General features: G+C 45.3%; 1 protein-coding gene across 1 annotated transcript in view; it reads right to left on the minus strand.

Annotated features, from left to right (window-relative positions):
• LOC142086392 (IQ motif and SEC7 domain-containing protein 3-like) overlaps window positions 1-16,491 on the minus strand; it is a 172,772-nt gene extending 156,281 nt beyond the window's left edge. The window contains exon 1 of the mRNA XM_075159423.1: window positions 15,924-16,491. Within this exon, the coding sequence (XP_075015524.1) occupies window positions 15,924-16,189 (266 nt within the window). The 5' untranslated portion in view covers window positions 16,190-16,491. The remainder of the gene's footprint in view (window positions 1-15,923) is intronic.
• Window positions 16,492-18,027: the final 1,536 nt, after the last annotated feature.

Consider the following 18,027-nt stretch of genomic DNA (forward strand, 5'->3'; position numbering starts at 1 on the left):
AATATATAAATCACTATATCTATAATAGTTAAGATATCATTACTAGCAATCATTTCTGCCTGAGTGAGAATTTTGCCCAGTTAACTCTCCACCAGTAGAAATATCTATTCAGCTGTACACAAGGAGTAAAGTGAAAATCCTGTGCTTAGTTGAGCATGTGACACAGATTTGAGATATTTTGTTGGCATTTCAGCTACCAAGGAGGATGATGACTTACAAATTGGCTATTTGTCTCTAAATGGTCTTTTTAGTTCCTTTCATAAAACAGTTTTAAAAGGAAAGCCACTAACTTTAACATTTTGCACTCAGCATGGCAACCAGATCTATCAAGAGTGAACATTTCAAAGTTTTCTGGATTCTAAATGAAATGATAAACCCAATCCAGAAGCATATTTCTAGGGCTTGGTTCAAAAAGGATTTAGTATTAAGCTAGTTACAGTTCATAACTGTTCCGCAGAGGAAACGGACAAGAGAACCTGCCCTTCAGTTGTGATTACCGGCCAGCCTCCTGTGGAGCCTAGATTCACTCCCAAAATTACAAAGCATATCAGACCAGTTTTAGTTAAGATTTATTGTTACAGTAGCAGGCTGCTAAACAGTCACTTCTACACAATGTATTTGTTTAGCCAGAATACAAGAGGTTGAACTCGATCTTAGAGGTCTTTTCCAACCTTAATGATTCTATGATTCTAAAAGCATACATGAACATAATGCATGAAAATCACGAAAATTACAAACCTGGACAAGCTATACTATTAAACAAAGCTCCGGTGACCTCTATCAAAGTCAGTTACCTTTGTAAAGTTAGTTAAATGTGTTAGTAATATCAAGGTTCATTGCATAGTTTATCATAAGCAAAGTATATTCTCAATTAAATAACATTATCTAAAAGGGACTCTTCATCTAGTTTAAAGAGGTTTAATAATTCCCTTTGCTCACAGCAAGATGACTCATGAAACAGCTTAAGAGGGTCACACCATGCCACATTTACAAAGTACCACTTCTGATCATTCCTTAAAAATCTGGGAAGCATCTCCTTTTTATAGATTTCACATAACAGAGCTGCTTAAAACAATGACAGTCTCTCAGGAGTAAAAATAGGAGACTCGGTTGGTACCCGATTTACTAGCAGTTTTCCCTACTCCAGAGTAAAATACTCAAACAAGTTCCTAACACTGCACATAGCCCTTAGAAGTAAGTAAGGTCAAGGAAACAACATGTTTTTCGTGAGTAACTAGAAATGAAGACCATAGCTTATGTCAGCAAGTTCTGGGGATATATCACATTACATAATAAGTAAAACTTATTAACTGAAGAAAAGTTACCCAACTCTCCAATGTGTTTTTAAAAAAAAAAAATTATACTTTCTTGCTTTCAGAGGGAGCAGGCGAGAGGCCAGGCAACCCTCAGTCTCCTGGTTAGGAGTTACTCTTATCAGATACATTTGGATAAAGGTAAGATTGCTGTAGGAAGTCATAAGATGGTTGAAAAAATGCAGGTGGGGAAAGTCACTACCCAGCACATAAAACCCTACGAGATGAAAACCTGATATCTATTTTTGAGCACCAATATCAGCACCAGTTTCTCACTGGTAAGTTCTGAGACAGGCAAATTTATACCATCTTAAAGTTGTCGTTATATTGAGAAAGAGAGCCAAGAAGGTGGAGAAAGAGACTAAAATTTTTTCTGCTTTTATAAGAGATTCTTAGTTTCCTTTAAGCTGTGAGGTCCAACTGAAGCACTAAAGATACTTACCTGTCATTTAGCCTCTTAGTCTACTGCCTAGATCAGATTTCAACACCACAAATCCAGCTAAGAAAATTATGTCTTCACGCACATTTGGACTGCTATCTGACTTCAAATATACAATCTAAGCCACAACTCTCACAGGACGATATTTCTGCCCTAGGCATGTGTATAGGTCAAAGGGGAAAATGCAGAGTACTGTGGGACTTCATTGTAGAGTACAGCTTATAATTATGAATTGTTTCATGTTAGCATGAGATTTCATCTATTACCCAAGTTAATATTAGACAGAAGACTGTACCGCTTGAATACTTGTGCGCAACCAAAACCCCCTTTAATCGTACTGCTATGAAGAGATTTCAGCATGGAAATCACCTTTTTAGGATTAAAAGCAGCCTGTGCTGCTTAACAGAGAATCCAGATTCAAATCCAACTATTCCTTTTTTTAAGCAGCAAAGACCAGGAAACTTACAGGGCATAACATCAGCAACTGGGGAAAGCAGAAGCAGCAATTATTTCCCTGCCTCCCCTTCTTCAGGTATCAGAGTTTACAGTTGCCTACACATAACCCTCTGATTAAATATTGAGCAAGCACACTGAGGTGTACTCCATCTAAAGCTACAGCGGGTGAGATTTTCACAGGAGCCCAGCCCTGGCCCATCAAGTTTCATGTCACTAGAATTAAATCAAAGGTCACTAGTTATTGCTTATATTTAAGAAGTCTCACATACCTCATGTGAGGTAGTTATCACTACCCTTTTAGCGTTTTCTTTGAAATGCAAGCCAGAGTAGCTACTGAATTACCCCTGCAGTCTCAAATCACTGCCTTGAGAGTTTTCTTCCCAAGCCGTTTGGGAAAAAGTTCGCAGATAACAAGTTCTTGCACTCGGATTATCCTTCTGTAGTAATAACGCTCCTCCCTTCCCCCATTGGTACCCACATATCCAAATACTTGATGAGCACAGCCACTAATCCCACAAATACAAGTGGCAAGGCAGTGTGAGCGTTCCGTGTCAGTGTTAACGTTGTACTAGCACTAGTGTCACAACCTTAGTCAAACTAGAAAAAAGTTAGTTTTTTCCTTTTCTGCAAGACAAAGTCATTCTCTCAACACATGAAAACCTCAAGCACTCAAGAAGTGGTGGACTCAATTAAAAGGTTAAAATACAATCAAGCCTGAAAGCTGAACATAGATTTTACCTTATTCAAATCTAGCTAGTTCATTTGCATCAGATCACAGCCCCACCCCCTGCATATAAATACCTCACTCCTCAGGTCTCTAAATAGGGGAAATCAAGACAAGAAAAGACTGCAGTGTATGAAGAGGGAAATCCTCCCAACTATTTACTTCACAAAGGTAAATAGGCCAGCAACAGGAAGGGTCAGACATAACCATTTTACTTGTCTCTAACTAGAGCCTGATAACTTCTATGGCACTATACAGCTAAGTTATGTGCATGAATCAAGACACAAGATGATAGAGGCCATTTTTGTCTTTTTAAACATTAAGACAAACATCAAAAATGTTTGGTTTTAGCAGTAAATTTTACTAACAAAGTTACACTTACGGTTTAAGAATCACCATCCACAGTCCTGCCTAGGTCAAGCAGAAAGCTAAGTAGAAAGAACAACTGATCAAAGCAGATATTCTTTGAAGTGTACACACTTTCCCGAACTTGAAAACAAGATTCATCAAACGCTTCTGCTATGGGTCTATATATAAAGATGGAATACACGAAAAAAAGTCAAAATACACCTATTCTTCACAACAAGGAACCATTAATCATAACCCCTGGTAGCGAGTAAAAACTCAGAGGGATACTCCCACTATTGTGAATTCTTGCTTTATTGTCACCATGAGGACCTTTAACATAAATAGCCCTATCTACTCATGAACAAAGGATACCACTGCATAACCTAAATATAAAGAAAGCCAGTCTAAAATGCAGTGCATACATACAGCACACCATACACATGCACCTTGGGGTCCATGGTGCCAGTGGATCCTGACACTCAGGCCAAAAATTTAAAATGACGATATATCAAGATGTTTTCGCTTTGAATAATAATGCTTACATTTCATTTCTGGAGGAATACATGTCTGCCTCGCTAAGGAAACTATTAAGGGAACAAAAGACTATCAAGCAGAATGTAGTCTGAACCAGTTTCTACTTTGAAATCACTGGTGAAAGGAAGATGAAGTGAATGTAGCAAGGTAAGCAGCAAGAATGAAGAAGAATGATAGCTCGGCTCTCTGCAATCCCTCCGCTGCAGCCATCGTGACCAGAATTGCTAAGAAGTCTCTCTGAATTTAGCACAATTACAACATCCCAGCTGCATTGCAGGGTGGGAGATAAATGCCTGTTTGCAGCCTTCCCTGGACACACGATGCGTGGCAACTGCACATGACCTGGAGCAGTCACAAGCACGAAAGACTCGGACCTTTTACTTCAAGGTATATGCATAGAGCACAAGTGGCACCTACACAGTTCAGCTGTTCACACTGTATCAAAGAGCGCATCCACGGAATAGACATAAGTTACCTCCAACAGGCTTGAGTGCACATGAAATTCCTAGAAGCCTTTAAGGTTCAATGCTGTATGTGTCTATCCTACCAAGAAACCATGTTAAAAGAATACTGTTATATAGTACAATACATTAGAAGTGATTTTACTTGCTTTTGGTTTGTCAAAAATTCTTCATTCTTGTGAAATATAAGTTTCTAAATTCAGAAAAGCCATACTAAAAGATCAAAATTGCAGAATGATGTGACATGCTTGAACCTAAACTGGAACACAATCATTTATCTAGAATCTCTCATACACATCCTTGACATTTTCTGTATTTCCAGGACCATTAATAGTGCACAGAAGACAACCAAACAGATTTTATATTCCCCAAGCATGAGCAGAGAACCATTACATCCATAGAAAGACAATGAAAAACAAAATATTGCTGCAGAAATAGAAGCAACTTAGACTAGTCAAGTGAACAGAGGTCATATTCACCTCATCTTATTAAAATATCCCATTTCTTATCTGTAACCAGCCCCAACTAGATATTGAGGTCTACTGATCAGAGAGTGTGCCATCCACTGCTAAGAACTGCCACACTCCAGTATTTCCCCCAAGCAGGAGGGTCACACCTGGCAGTGGACAAGGATTCCCCTTCAGCTTCTCCCTGTGACTGCTGGGGACCACTGTGACAGAAGAATTGCAGACATCTGGGCTGATACTCTCCCTTTACACCTTCATAAAGAAGTTACCATTCCAGCATGCCTTGTCTTGTTATTTCAATAATAATCAATCACCGCTCTCCTAATTTAAATGCAGTCAGAACTTCAAAGAGATTCTTCTTTAGTTACAAGAGTGTTTCCCAGGCATGACAAATAATAATCTGAGTAACTCTAACCTGGAGACACTCCATTTTCACCGCAGCAGAAGCCAAGCTCCAAAACAACTCAGTGTTGTTACACAGGGATCCTTATAGTATTCACTGAAGGCTGATGAAATTTGCTTGCTGTCAGTTTAAAAGGCTATTTCAACACTACATTGACTGAGGCAATAATCCTAAGGACTAAAAAAATCTTCTATACTATGTAGGACACCCACGCTGGATTCCTCCTCCTGCTTCCCCAACTTTTTGAGAGCACACAAGAGCCACTGAAGCCTTTGAGGAGAGGCAGCGTGTTGGGCCCCTCAAGTCACCAGCTGATTAGGCAAAAGCAGTAGACACTGTACAATTCTCTAATTCAACTTTGAACCAACCGAGCAACTGCCAAACTAAGTGTCATCTGTAATTAACTTCATGGAACAGCTTTCACGCGCCCTGGACCCTACAATGATCTCCATGGCACTCCACAACACACCCAGCTGTACACAGATGGTGCCCCTCAGGCTCCTCTTTTGGCAGGCATTCCCTTCAGAGCCACGCTGCAGAACGGTGCAGGCAAAATACTCCCTCCCCGCTCAGATCTATCTGTTCACTACTCCACAATGGAAAAACACAGGAGAAAACTAAAGTTCTCCCAGGAGTTGGAATGTGATCATAAGATAGCAGAGGTCTGAACGCAGCAAAATGAAAGATCTATTTCACAGAACTCAAACTGCTTGAAAACTAGAGGTGGGAGAAATTAACAGAGGGTGGCACAAATACTAGTTTTAGCATCATTCTCAGTAAACAGAAAGGATATTAAAAACAACTCGGTTTGCCAGTAATTCAAACTTCTTCAAATATACAGCTTGGTGCATACTGGTTCAACACTGGCAGCCTGGAAATTTGGTAGGGATTTGTTGACTATGGCAGCATTACTTTAGGAGAACCGGTTGATGATTGTTAGAAGTGCTATACAACTCCATCCACTCAGCAAAAATAGTACAGCAAATTCCAAACAGTTTGATTGCCAACATCAAAATGTGATATTTTAGAGACTCCAAATATAATCCTGAAAGGATTGTTTTAAGTGCTAGTGCAAATGCACGTTAGTACAAAGTTCAAGAAGTGGGTCATTATTTCACCTTGATCAATAGTCATTTCAACACACATAGACCTTATGCTACTCAAGTTTACACCTAAATTTTAGATATACCCAATAAAAAGAATGCAAAAAGAGGCACAGTTGTAGAAACTAAGTTGCAGAACTAATAAGCCATCTTCACAGTAGAGAAAACTGTTGTTGAACTGGACAGAAAACTGGTAGAGATGGCTAGGAAAAACAAAAACACATTAAATGTGTTCTTCTCTTCCTTGAAAACACATTTGTGAAACTATGTCCACAAGACGGTGGTTCCCAATCTGTAGGGAATGGGAGGGGCTTCATTAGCCTGAAGTTTTTCACAGGTCTTCCAGACCAAGACCCTGCACAACTCAGAGCCTGTCCCTTCTAGCATGATTATCAAGTACCATTGGACAGTCCAACTCATCAGTTAAAAACCTCTTAGGGCAGAAATCAGTTTGCAGAGATGGACACAACCAGTTCCCACAGCCTGGGAAAAGTGCCTACTGTTTGGCAACCTTGGCTTGTTAACAAAACTTCAGTTCGTTCACCCTATAGCTACATGTTCCAATGCCCAAAAAGAGTAATAATTAAAGTTCCTAACTATGAGTGATCCACACCATCTGCAGTTATTTTCAGCTAGTAGAAATCCAGCAAAGATGGAGAAACCCTGACAAACATCAACTCCCACCTGCATCCTAAATTTTGAAAAACCACAGGAGGATTGTTTGCCCCCCTTCCTTTCTCTGCTTTATTTGTCCAATTATTCAGAATAAAGGGCTATTTACACTTAGTAAATCTGAATTACTGTGGTGCAGTAAAAGATGTATTACATGTATGTCTTTGTCTCTACTCATGATTGTCAGGGAAGGCATCTTATTAACATGCAAATAATGTATATTATGTTTCAATCAATTGCTATAGAGAGCTACTCAGTAGCAGTATTTTTCTCATCTAGCACAGCAGTAAGACTCATTCAGTCTCCACAGACGCCTCACAGCAGAGTAACTTCTTTTCTGTGTCTGTTTTAAAATGGTATTATTTGAAGGGGAAGTTTACCTCTGCACTTTAAGACACTAGAAGAAAAAACTCATGAGAAATCTGCAGCCACATTCACAGTAGTCTTTCTAATGCTTTGAAGTGATGCAAAAGTAGTACAGATGCTGCCATTCAAAAGCAGATTCTACACCGTACGTATATATATGAATACACACACACTCTCCCCTCGGACACCGGTAAGCAGTTTAAAAACAAGCCAGCAGAGGGAGCAAAAGTCACCGAGACGGAACTGCTGCTATTTGGGATCGGGAGGGGTGAGACTCCATCCAGCATCATATAGTTTGATAAACAAAAAGGTAATTTATATACCCAGCTGTTTGAAGAACACAAGACTCAGGTTTTCAGATTCTGTTGTGAAAGCTGTTCTGTTTTACAGCGTTCACCCTGCTGAAATGTTTTGGCCACTTTGCAGCAACGTTATTAGTTTTTCCTTACACTAACCATACAAATAACAATTAAATTAAAACAAACAAGTTGGTATATAGCCATGAAGGAACCCTGGATTTAAAAAAGCTTGTTTGTCTCAAGTGTGACATTTAATGCAATCATTTTTCACCTAAATCTCTGAACAACCTATTAAGAGATGACTGTTACCTTGTTGACTTGCCCATCTGTGAAATAGCAATCATTATCTATCAGTCCTTAGTTTTGCCAAGGGCAAACAGGTCACCAGGTGGGACTAAAGAAACACCTCTTACTCCTACTTCTGTCCTTAATCACAATACCATGGTAATGACCATAAAAGGGTAACAATCCTTAGGCCAGATTTCTAGCTAGCACAAACCAGCATCTCCCCCACTGTAACACAGTAAGCTACAGCAACTAAGAATTGTAGTATTTCAAAGAAATACCGTGAAGAATCTGCAGAGGAGCCCCCTAGCAAAGGGGGTGGGAAGAAAGCAGCCCACATCAGGGACAGCTACCAAAGACCTAAAATCCAGCAGAATGCACAATCTCACACTATCTCTTCAAGTCACACAGCTCTACTGTACCAAAGCCTGCTCAGATTGTCCAGATTTCTAATTCAACAATTCTGCTGAGAAAAAAAGTACAACTAGGCAAGGATACAGGCAGAATGAAATTATGACAACCTCATTCACAGGCTCACTGAGCTAAGATGAAAGACAGAAGCACTGGCAAGAATAGCCTAAAAGTATCTGCAGGCTGCAAAACACAAAAAAGGTGGAATTAACATAATAGAGAGGGTATGAGCAGGAATGATAGGATCAAATTAGAATAACGCAAGTGTGGGCTGCATATCAGGAAGTACTTCTGGCCTGCAAAATCCACTTACTTAAGAAGCTTCCCACTTCCCCTCAGTGAATAGCATGAGATTACCTCCTTGCCACCTGCATTCAGAAGGCAGGAGCCCTCAGAGAGAAAAAGGCTCTAAATAACAAACACTTAACTCCTCTGGGTATAGGCTGCCTACTTCATGGGCAACTCTTCCCATCTTAGGGATTGTAACCCCAAATGAGCCATAAACTCAGGGGAAATTCAGTGTACTGCGATGCTTTGCAGGTCTGCACAGCTATATCATACAGGGCCCACAAAATTAAATAGTGTCAAAATTGGAAGTGCAGAGGAAGCAACTCTGGCTGTTCCTAACCAGCCTCATACCCTCAAGAAAGTCCTGGAGGAACCCATGTACTTCTGCAACTGCTGTATGCAGAAACTCCGCATCTAAAGGCCATGGTCTGGCACACAACACTGAATCCAGCACAGCAGTGCCAGTTTAGCGTCACTGACCAGCGCAAGAATAAAAGCCACCTAGCTTTACTGGGTGTAAAAAATGAAATTAAGCTTTTTGAGATGCTACTTGCAAGAAGCATTTAATAATTTATTATTTTAATTTTAATAATTTAATAAAGCATTTAATAATTTACTCCCCCTGTATGCTGTAAGAAAACACCTTGAAATACCTTGTTCTTTTTTCCCCTCATAGCTTCTGTGATCCACCATTGAATAAGCTCTTCCTACAGACACTTCTTTGAATCCGATGTATTTTGCTTCAGATTTTCAGAAAGGCTGCAACTTATTTTTTGGCAGAAGACACCTTCCCTAAGGCCTGATGGAGATTTGTCTCCCTATGCAAATAACCAGGGCAACAAGACTGCAATCAGATTCAGAAATGTGTATCTCTATTTCACATTCTCCCAAAAGTTTGTTACTTGAAGTGGATAAGGACAAAGTTTAGCATCCCTCACTCAACAGGAAGCTAAGTTCTTCAGAAGCACTGTGCTTGGCACATTTGTGAAGAACAGATTTGCTCCTGCTCCCCCTAACCCCAGGTTTCTATGCCGTTGTTCAGTGCCATCCCTCTAATATAATTTAAAAATGTAAAAATGTACTTTGTGGACAAGTGGGAATTACTACATTGGAGATTACACTAATTTTTAGGATTGACCCAAGAGCCACTGCCTTATGACAACAGCACACTGTTCCAAACTTACCGACTTTTCAGAAGTTAAGGACACCCTTGCTGGAGTTTGAGTGCCTCTACTTCACGCAGGTCATCACGCTGAACTCACAGCTATGCCTGCTGGTAATAACTGGCAGACTAAGACTCAGGTCTTCATTACACACCTCGCATGAGAAACAGAGAGTAATCAGTATGCTGGTGGTGAACTACATGCATACAGAGCATTATATACAGGCTTGCTTTGGAGTGAGGTTTTTTGGAGGAGAGGGAAGAGGATCTTCAGACATACGCTTGGCTCACAGTAATTACAGCAGCTCTCATTTGCTCACTGAGGACCTCGGATCCAAATATCTTCCACAAGCAGACCTTTGGAAGTGCATTTCAATTTCCTTGACAGTGAATTCGTAAGGTACACTGAGTACTTGCAATTCTTTAGGGCTGGTCTGCTTTAAATGGGAGAGGTTTACTTCATTTCAAGTTTAGAAACCATCTTTAAACTCATTATGTTATAGGATGGGTTACTTTCTGCTGTATTTGTTTTCCTCTCCCAAAATAGCATGTATTTTTGCTGTTTTCTTTACGGACCATATTTTCTCTCCCTCCTCCGATTTCCAGGAACTTTCTTGATACCAGCATACTACTTTGTTATTGCTGTGTTTTTTGCACACACACACCCTCTCCTCCTTTTTTTTAATACTTGTTTTATTAGTTATTCAGTACACATCAATTTTCAAATTAATTTGTCTTTACATGTTATCATTTAGCTGATGTGAAGTACAAGAATTTGCCAATACTTCAACAGAAATCCAAAATAATTTAGTTGAGTTTAGTTAGCAAGTTCAGGTCTCATTATACATCTTCCCACTATTGATTTCCTACAGTCTGCCGGAACAACAAATGCCTGTTCTAAGAGATGCTCACTCATCTGCTGATGTACAAATCACACTAATGATACTGAAACGAGTGCTTCAAAAGCAAAAGCACTCCCCCTTCAGTGTCAAATCCTTATTCTCATAGCTCAGTAGTCGTACTGTTCCAGTTATGTATTGAAAATACAATGAAAAGAATTGTTTTAAGTTATTTGAAGATGCAAGTTTACATTCTGCCCAAGCTCAGAATTATACCATCCCTATATGCTATAGGCCTGACAGAATATATAGTATACTGTGGTACTAAAGTGTTTATTTTGGACACAAACTATGCTTTCCACGTAAATATATTCTTCATGAGCAAAATAAGCTAAATAGGTAGAGCTGCATCTTTTACTAGTAACTGCACTTCTACTGCAGACTTCTTCCAGCAAGACTGTCAGTCACAAACCACACTTCCCTACACAGCTGATTGAGAAAGAGGAACTAACAAAAGCACTTCATCTATATCCTTGTGTTGACACAAAAGCAGAGAAAGCAAAATTTTGCCCAGACATGAGCATAATTTAACAGGTGCTGGATACCTCTACTTCACCAAAGCAAACAAAAATAAGCTGCTGTTCAAGGGCAGCACAGGCAATGAAATAGGATTTACGTCATATGAACAGTCTGTCTCAGTAAAGGACATCTCTGGAGGGGGGAAAAAAAGTCAGGCTGGTCTCTACACTAATGCAATCTCTGGCTTGCTGCTGAGGCTGTGTGCAAGGGTAGCATTCAGTGCCAACAGCGACATGCAAAGCCACAAGCTCATTTTATGTAGGCCATGAAGCAGCCTTCACATGTGACTATCACCAGAGCAACAACTTCCACTTACTAGATCGCACCAAGTACACTTCAGCCAAGACAGAGAGTATCTTCTAGACACAGTGAGGATTTCTTAAAGCCCTGAATTGTGACTTCCCCCAGAATATTTTCCCCAGAGAATAAAGCCAGTCCTAGATTCATTTAAAAACAAATTGGTCAGGCCAGGTGCAGAATTTAGACTGAGCTGCAAATAACAGCCCTCTAAGATCGTTCTGTCTTTGCAGACAGTTACTCTCTACCTCCTGCTCAAACTCTTCCCAAGCACTTTCTCAGTGGAAAAGCAGCATAGTTTTTAACTTCATTAGGTTAAGTACAAATATCACTCCCTAAGCTGGTAACATGCCAGTGTTGAATTTTCAGAGCTGGAAAAACTGTACTTGTATAGATTTGAGAAGATCCAGTATTTTGTTTTTATGTATTTACACTAAAAAGTGCATTACCAAAATGGATGTATTGAACGTCTTCCTTACACTGAAGATCTGAGTTTTAGAAGTTCTTGCGGTTTTTGCAAATGTTAAATGAAATGCATTAACTGAAAATTAATCTTATGCAACTTAATGGGTTAAATACCTATTGTTACCTTTAACATGCTGATTCATTACATCTAACAAAGCCTTGTAATCAACTAATTATCCTCAATTCCACTTGTGGATTTTAAGGTTGATTTGCACTCAGCAAATTACTACAAAATTAAGTGAAACAGCACCCAAACCTTTTTTGGTATATCCTTCTCGCAAGATAAGGAGCACATCTGCACCTGCTAATCCATCCCTCTGCTCTTCCCTCCTTCAGATAGCAACCTAGATAAAAGAAACTTCCTTTCTACTCTGGTCCTGTTTTGGAAGAACACAAACCAGAATATTTTTACCTTACTGGACTGGTGTTGTCTTCTTCCAGAAGTCTATTACAGGGCTCATTAACAGTTCCCTACCCCACAAGATATCAAGCTAAAGAATCTCTACGAATATGCCAGCTTTTCCAAATTACTTAAGCAGTCTTCAGCTGTATATTCTTCCCACCATAAAAACTGAAGAGTTTCAAGACTTGTGGGATTTTTGTTGTTTGGTTGGTTGGTTGTTTTTTTTTTTTTTTATTAAGTATAAGAACTAATCATAAGCATATTATCTTGTATAACATTTCCATGCTTCCTTTTCTATCACACAAGTTAACCACCATCTGGTAAAATGAAACAGCTGTCTTGACACTAGAGTGTCAGTGATCCACATCCACTTTACACAGGTTGAACTGCTGCAGACAGGAGTCTAAGCGGTTTCGAAAAAACAACTATTCAAGTCTCAGGGTACAAGTGCTATAGATTACTTCCTAAAAGCATTGATTTCTCGATGTATTTGACTAAGAGAAGCCCAGTTTCCTTTAAAAAGGATTCCAGTCATTTTAGCTTTGAAGTACTGAAGGGTAAGAAGAGCAATGATCACTGCTGGTACTTGGGCACAAAGCAGTTCTGCTGCCTCTGGAAGGAGGAAGACGGGGGAGGTCTGTGCTCTGGGGGCAGGAGGGAACAAGCTGGACACGCCACCTCACACGCTGCCTCTCTCCTAACACCAAAGATCCCCAAAGCAAGCATCATTGTCATCTGATACCGAACTTCAGCAAACAAGGGATCCTTACTCCCCACCCAAACATGTGCAAGGTGCGTGTGACATTTAATTCTGGGGTAACGGAGACTGAGCTTCTGAATGGGAAGCTCCGGACACCCAGAATCTGCAGGTGTGGGGTTTTCAAAAAGCCAAGGTAACCGCGAGACTGGGAGAAGACTTTAAAACAAGGGTATTTTCTGTTTTCTAAGTTGGAGACTTCCTCCATCTTTCATATCCAGCCAGAGAGTAAACGGATACTGTGGCTGGCTTGTGGCCCCAGCTCCCAGACAGCTGGAGCCTCAGCAGCCACTGCCACAGCCCCCACGCCGTGCAGCTGGGGAGCCCACCAGCGAGATCCACCCACCCAGTGGGGCAGGGTCTTCTGGAGAAGAGAACAGGTTTGCTCCCTACAAAGGGAGAGGGAGGACACGAACGGATATGGGATGATTTCGGGGGCAGTATTCCTCAGATGAAGGTGGCCCTGAAAATCTGCCTCCCCAGAGACATGCACATGGGCAAAGGGCCCGGCCCAGGACCAGACACACAGAGAGGGCTGTCTCCCAGCTTCCCCGCTAAGCCCTGCAGGCTATGCCTCAAAGCGATACAACTCTGCCATAAATATCCCAGATTAATTCTGATCCCAGCATCAAATCCACTTAAGAGACTTAAAAGCCTCCGGAGTCCCCAGAGCTGCCTGCCCAAAGAGGGCTCTGCAAATGAGTCTTGGGCTGGAGAAGAGAAATATTATCAAACAAGGCAAGCCATTTGTACAATTTTTAGTAATGTCGTTTGCAGGAGACAAATGGGACAAGATAGCTGAGTTGACATCTTGTACTAGAAGCACAGCCATAAAAAATCCTCAGGTACTGGACATGGATGCATGGGGTAGGATTTGTGTAAAGATTCCTTACTTTCTGGAAATAACTCCTTCTCCTTATGGGATTGATTGTTAAATGACAGCATATGCTCTCCAGTCTGTTTAAGGAGCTATTTGCTTAGTTTTCATAGAGATATCTCTGTTTATAAAAAAGCCTAAAATGATTACCCCGGCATCGCCAAAAAAACCCTAAATATTAACAGTGACAGCAAGAACGGAGCCAGGGAAGAAGAGTTGCTTCCCTTTCCACTCTGCTGCATCAGACAGGTGTAAGGCATTTGGAAATAGGAGCAGGCAAAGGGGACACTGAGCAACCAACAACCCTTCCCACGTCTCCTTCAACCTCCACAACAGCATACTAAGAAAACAATTTCAGACCACCACAATTTCAGGACTCCGAAAGCTGCAGCACTTCCTGCCCCACCATAACCGTCCCGCTGAGGGCACACATGTAGTCAGCAAAAGATCCGAGGCAGTTCCTCCGGGTTCACTCAGAGGCATCCCTCCCCGCACGTCCTCGCCCCCGCTGCCCTCAGGGCTCCGAGAAGGAACATGCGGCCAGGACGGCACGCAAACAGCCCCAGCCCTGTGCCTCGACACGTGTCAGCCCACGCCGTGGCAGAAGCCAGACGGGAGACCCTCACCCGAGGCATCTCCCGCACCCTGCGCCCCCAGGCAGGGCGCACGCCCGGGGACGGGGCAGACGGCCCGGCGGGACGGGCGGCCCGGCTCGGCGGAGGGCTGCCCCGGCAGCACCCGCAGCCCTCGTCCCAGGCTGGCGAGGAGCTTTCACTGCCTGCTTGCCCGGAGCGGCGAGAGGCGCTTCTCGGGGCGGGCGGTCCCTTGCGCAAGCGGCTCTCCCGGCGGCTGCGGGAGGGCTGCCCTGGCTCGGTGGCAGAGGAAAACTGCCGCCTAGAGCCGGGTGCTCATTTATAAATATAAGGAATTCGAGTGCACCGGATTACAAACAGCCCATTGTGTTGTATCAGAGCAGCGAAGTGGGCTCTTAATACGATGCATGCTTTTCCCACTCCACTCAAGTAAAACTAAGTCTTAAATACTTTTCCATAAGTAGAAACACGTCGGGTAAGCGCCACGACTTTAGTTATTGCTATTCTTGAATTCCTGTTACTTAAGAATCGCGCGCAATTAAGCAGCTTTCCGCACGCTGTAAAGAAGCACACGATTAATTACAGATTATAGAGGCTGGAAATAGATGCAAAGGCTGGGAGCGAACCCGTCTCCGAAACGGGCGAGCTCACGCGGGCACGAGTCAGCCTGCGCGGTGGCGAGCTGCCAATGTTTACTGACCCCTCTTCGGGTCACTTTCGTTAGCGGCGAGAGCGCGGGCTGCCCGCGCTGCCGGGGGTCCTCGGTCCAGGCACGGCCGGCGGGGAGCACGGGGCGCCCCCCGAGGGGCCAGCAGCTTCCCGCGGTACCCGCGGCACTCAAACCGGCAGTGAACAGGCCACCGGGAGAAGGGCAGAGCTCGCACCGCTCCGTTATTGTTGCTCTGCCGGGAGGGCGGCGTGCCCAGGGCATCCTCCCGAGCGCAGAGGGCTGCCAGGGCCCCAGTGGCGGAGAGCGGCGGTGGCCGCAGGGAAAGCCGTGGGCAGGGAGGGCGGAGAAGCCTGCCCGGGGGAGCCCCCAGCCGCGCTGCCGCGGCTCGGACTCCCCAGGGCCCGCTCCCCGCGGGATCCCGGCTAGAGAACCGGAGAGGCACCGGCACCCAGACAGGCTTGGGGTGTAGAGGCTGAGGCCACCCCCTCCGCCCTCCACCGCAGCTCAGCGGGGGCCCCCTCCTTCGCGGCCAGCTGCCCACCGAGAGGACCGGAGCTCGCTCCCGGGCACAGGCTGCGGAGAGTTCCGCTGGTTCCCAGGGCTTGTACGCGGGGTGGCTTTAGGAAACCGAAGGAAACGAAAGGGAAGGAAAGCCCCGCTACAGAAACACCCTCCTCGAAAAAAAGGGCAAACAAACCCAGGCAGCGCTTACTTTTCATGCTTTGCGTTTTCCTGGATGGCGCTCAGCACCCCCGGGTAGGCGGGGGGGACGCCCTGCTGGAGCCTGCATGTGGCCAGGTGCCGGTGATGCTCGTCCTGGAGGCAGGCATTTTCGTGGTACAACTTGGCCACTTGCTGCTCCAGCTCGTCTATCCTCCGCTTCTGCTTCTCCAGCAGCTCCTGCTGCGTCTCAATAATCTTGTTCAGCTCCTTCAGGTACTCCGCCGCCTTGCTGGGGTTCTCCGCTGGGCTCTCCATGGCCTCCCCACACCTCTCACCCTCCGAGAAGCAGGTGGGGGGCGCAGGTGCCGGCCAGCCCGCTCCGCTGGGAACTTAAGCGAGAGGGAAGAAATAAATAACCCGCCGGAAACCAGCCCCCCTGCGAGCTCTGCTCTTCCCCTCCTAGAGCAGCGGCTGCCCAGGCGAGCGGAGGAGCGGCGCGCAGTGGCTCTTAGTCCAAGCCGCCATTGCTGGCGCTCGGCTTCCCGCTGCCGAGCGAGGGCAGAGCCGGTGGGGACTGCGGGCGCCGAGCCGCCGGCCGGAGCCGTCGCCGGTGCCGCTCGGAGCCCCGCCGCCGCCGCGCTGGCGCACGGGCGCTGTCCCGCCCTGCCAGAGCCGCAGCCGGGTTAGCCCGTCGCCTGGCAGCGCCCGCGCCCCCGCGGAGCTCGCAGCCGGGCATGGGAGCCCGCAGCCCGCCCGGCGCTGCGGCTCCCCGCCGGCCCGGGCTGCTCCTGCGCCGGAGCCAGCCGCCCGCCGCTCTCCTGCCTCGGCCACGGTGGGCTGCCGCCGCTGGGGATGCGCTTTAAGTAGCCGCGGCTGCCTCCTGCGGGGGGCCGGCGGCTGAGGGGGCTCGGCGGAGCGGCGGCCGCCGTGCCGGTGCAGAGCGGCGCATCCCCGCGCGGGTGCGTGGCCCCCTTCCGCGGGCGCGGTGGGCGCCGCCAGCCCGTCCCCGCGCTGGGGCGCGCCGCGCCCGGCGGGGGAGAGCCCCGGGAGAGGTGCGGGGTGCAGTCCCGGGGAGCGGGGAAGGCCTCGGCCCCGGAGCGCTTCTGCCCGGCAGTGCGGGGCGGCCCCGGCCCCGCGAGCGTGCCGGAGAGGGCCCGCGGAGAAGCGCGCCGTGCGCGGAGGCAGGCGGGGTAGGGCAGCCGTGCAGGGAACCGCGTCTGCGAGACCTGATAGAAGAGCGAAGCCTTTCCCTGGCACATCTGGGGCACGATTATTTATTGTTCTAATAGCACCGGGGTGCTGGCTGCCGCGGAGGTGGGAGCTCCAGCCGTATGCCCCAAGTCAGACTCGTGCGAAGTGCTGGTAGCAGAGACCGCTGCCTTTCCCATCAGCAGCCTTGACATTTAAAAACTCTGTGGGTGAAGCACTGCTTCCCGCTAAGGTTGCATCAAGCCAAGAAAAGTTGCAGAGATTTGGGTTCTGTATCATCCCGTGAATGTGTGTTGGGAATGCTTGTGAAAACCGGGAATAGGAAAGGGAAACAGAGGGAGATACTGCAGGAAGAAGATAGGAAGGCGAAGACAGGCTTTTCTCCTCCCTTCCTCTCAATATCTCCTTAATTTTTTTCTCATTTTTCTACCTCTTCAACTTTAAACTTTGCAAGTTTTCAGTTAGTAAAATTTTCTTACAGCAGTTGTTTCTGCTGTCACTAAAGCACAAACCCATTCTTGTGGAGTCAGCTCTTATGAGCGTTTGCCAGGATGTGTTGCTTTTGGAGTGTGGCTGATTCAGCAGAGTGAGGAAGTGGGGGACTAACAGCAGCCACGGCTACTGGAGAGGTTGGGGTCTCTGGGCTCTCCTCGTCTGTCCTTGGTGTGAGGGGCTGAAGCCTTTGGAATGGAGCTCCAAGGCAGAGGGTGTATGTTCCAGCTTCTCCCCCTCCGCCTCTTACTGCTTGTCAATATGGAGAAAAGGGGCCTGAGGGGAGGATAAAGCCTAGAAACGCAGAGATTCGTCTGGCAATTTTCACATGCATTCTGATTTCAGGTAGAAATAAGTTGTCGGCAAAACTGTTACTTTTGCTTTGGATATATGTGCAACAAAGGGCTGTTGTGACTATCAAAGTGACTGAAGCATAAAAGACTAATTCTAGT

This window comes from Calonectris borealis, chromosome 10, assembly GCF_964195595.1.
Source record: "Calonectris borealis chromosome 10, bCalBor7.hap1.2, whole genome shotgun sequence".
Classification (NCBI taxonomy): domain Eukaryota; kingdom Metazoa; phylum Chordata; class Aves; order Procellariiformes; family Procellariidae; genus Calonectris; species Calonectris borealis.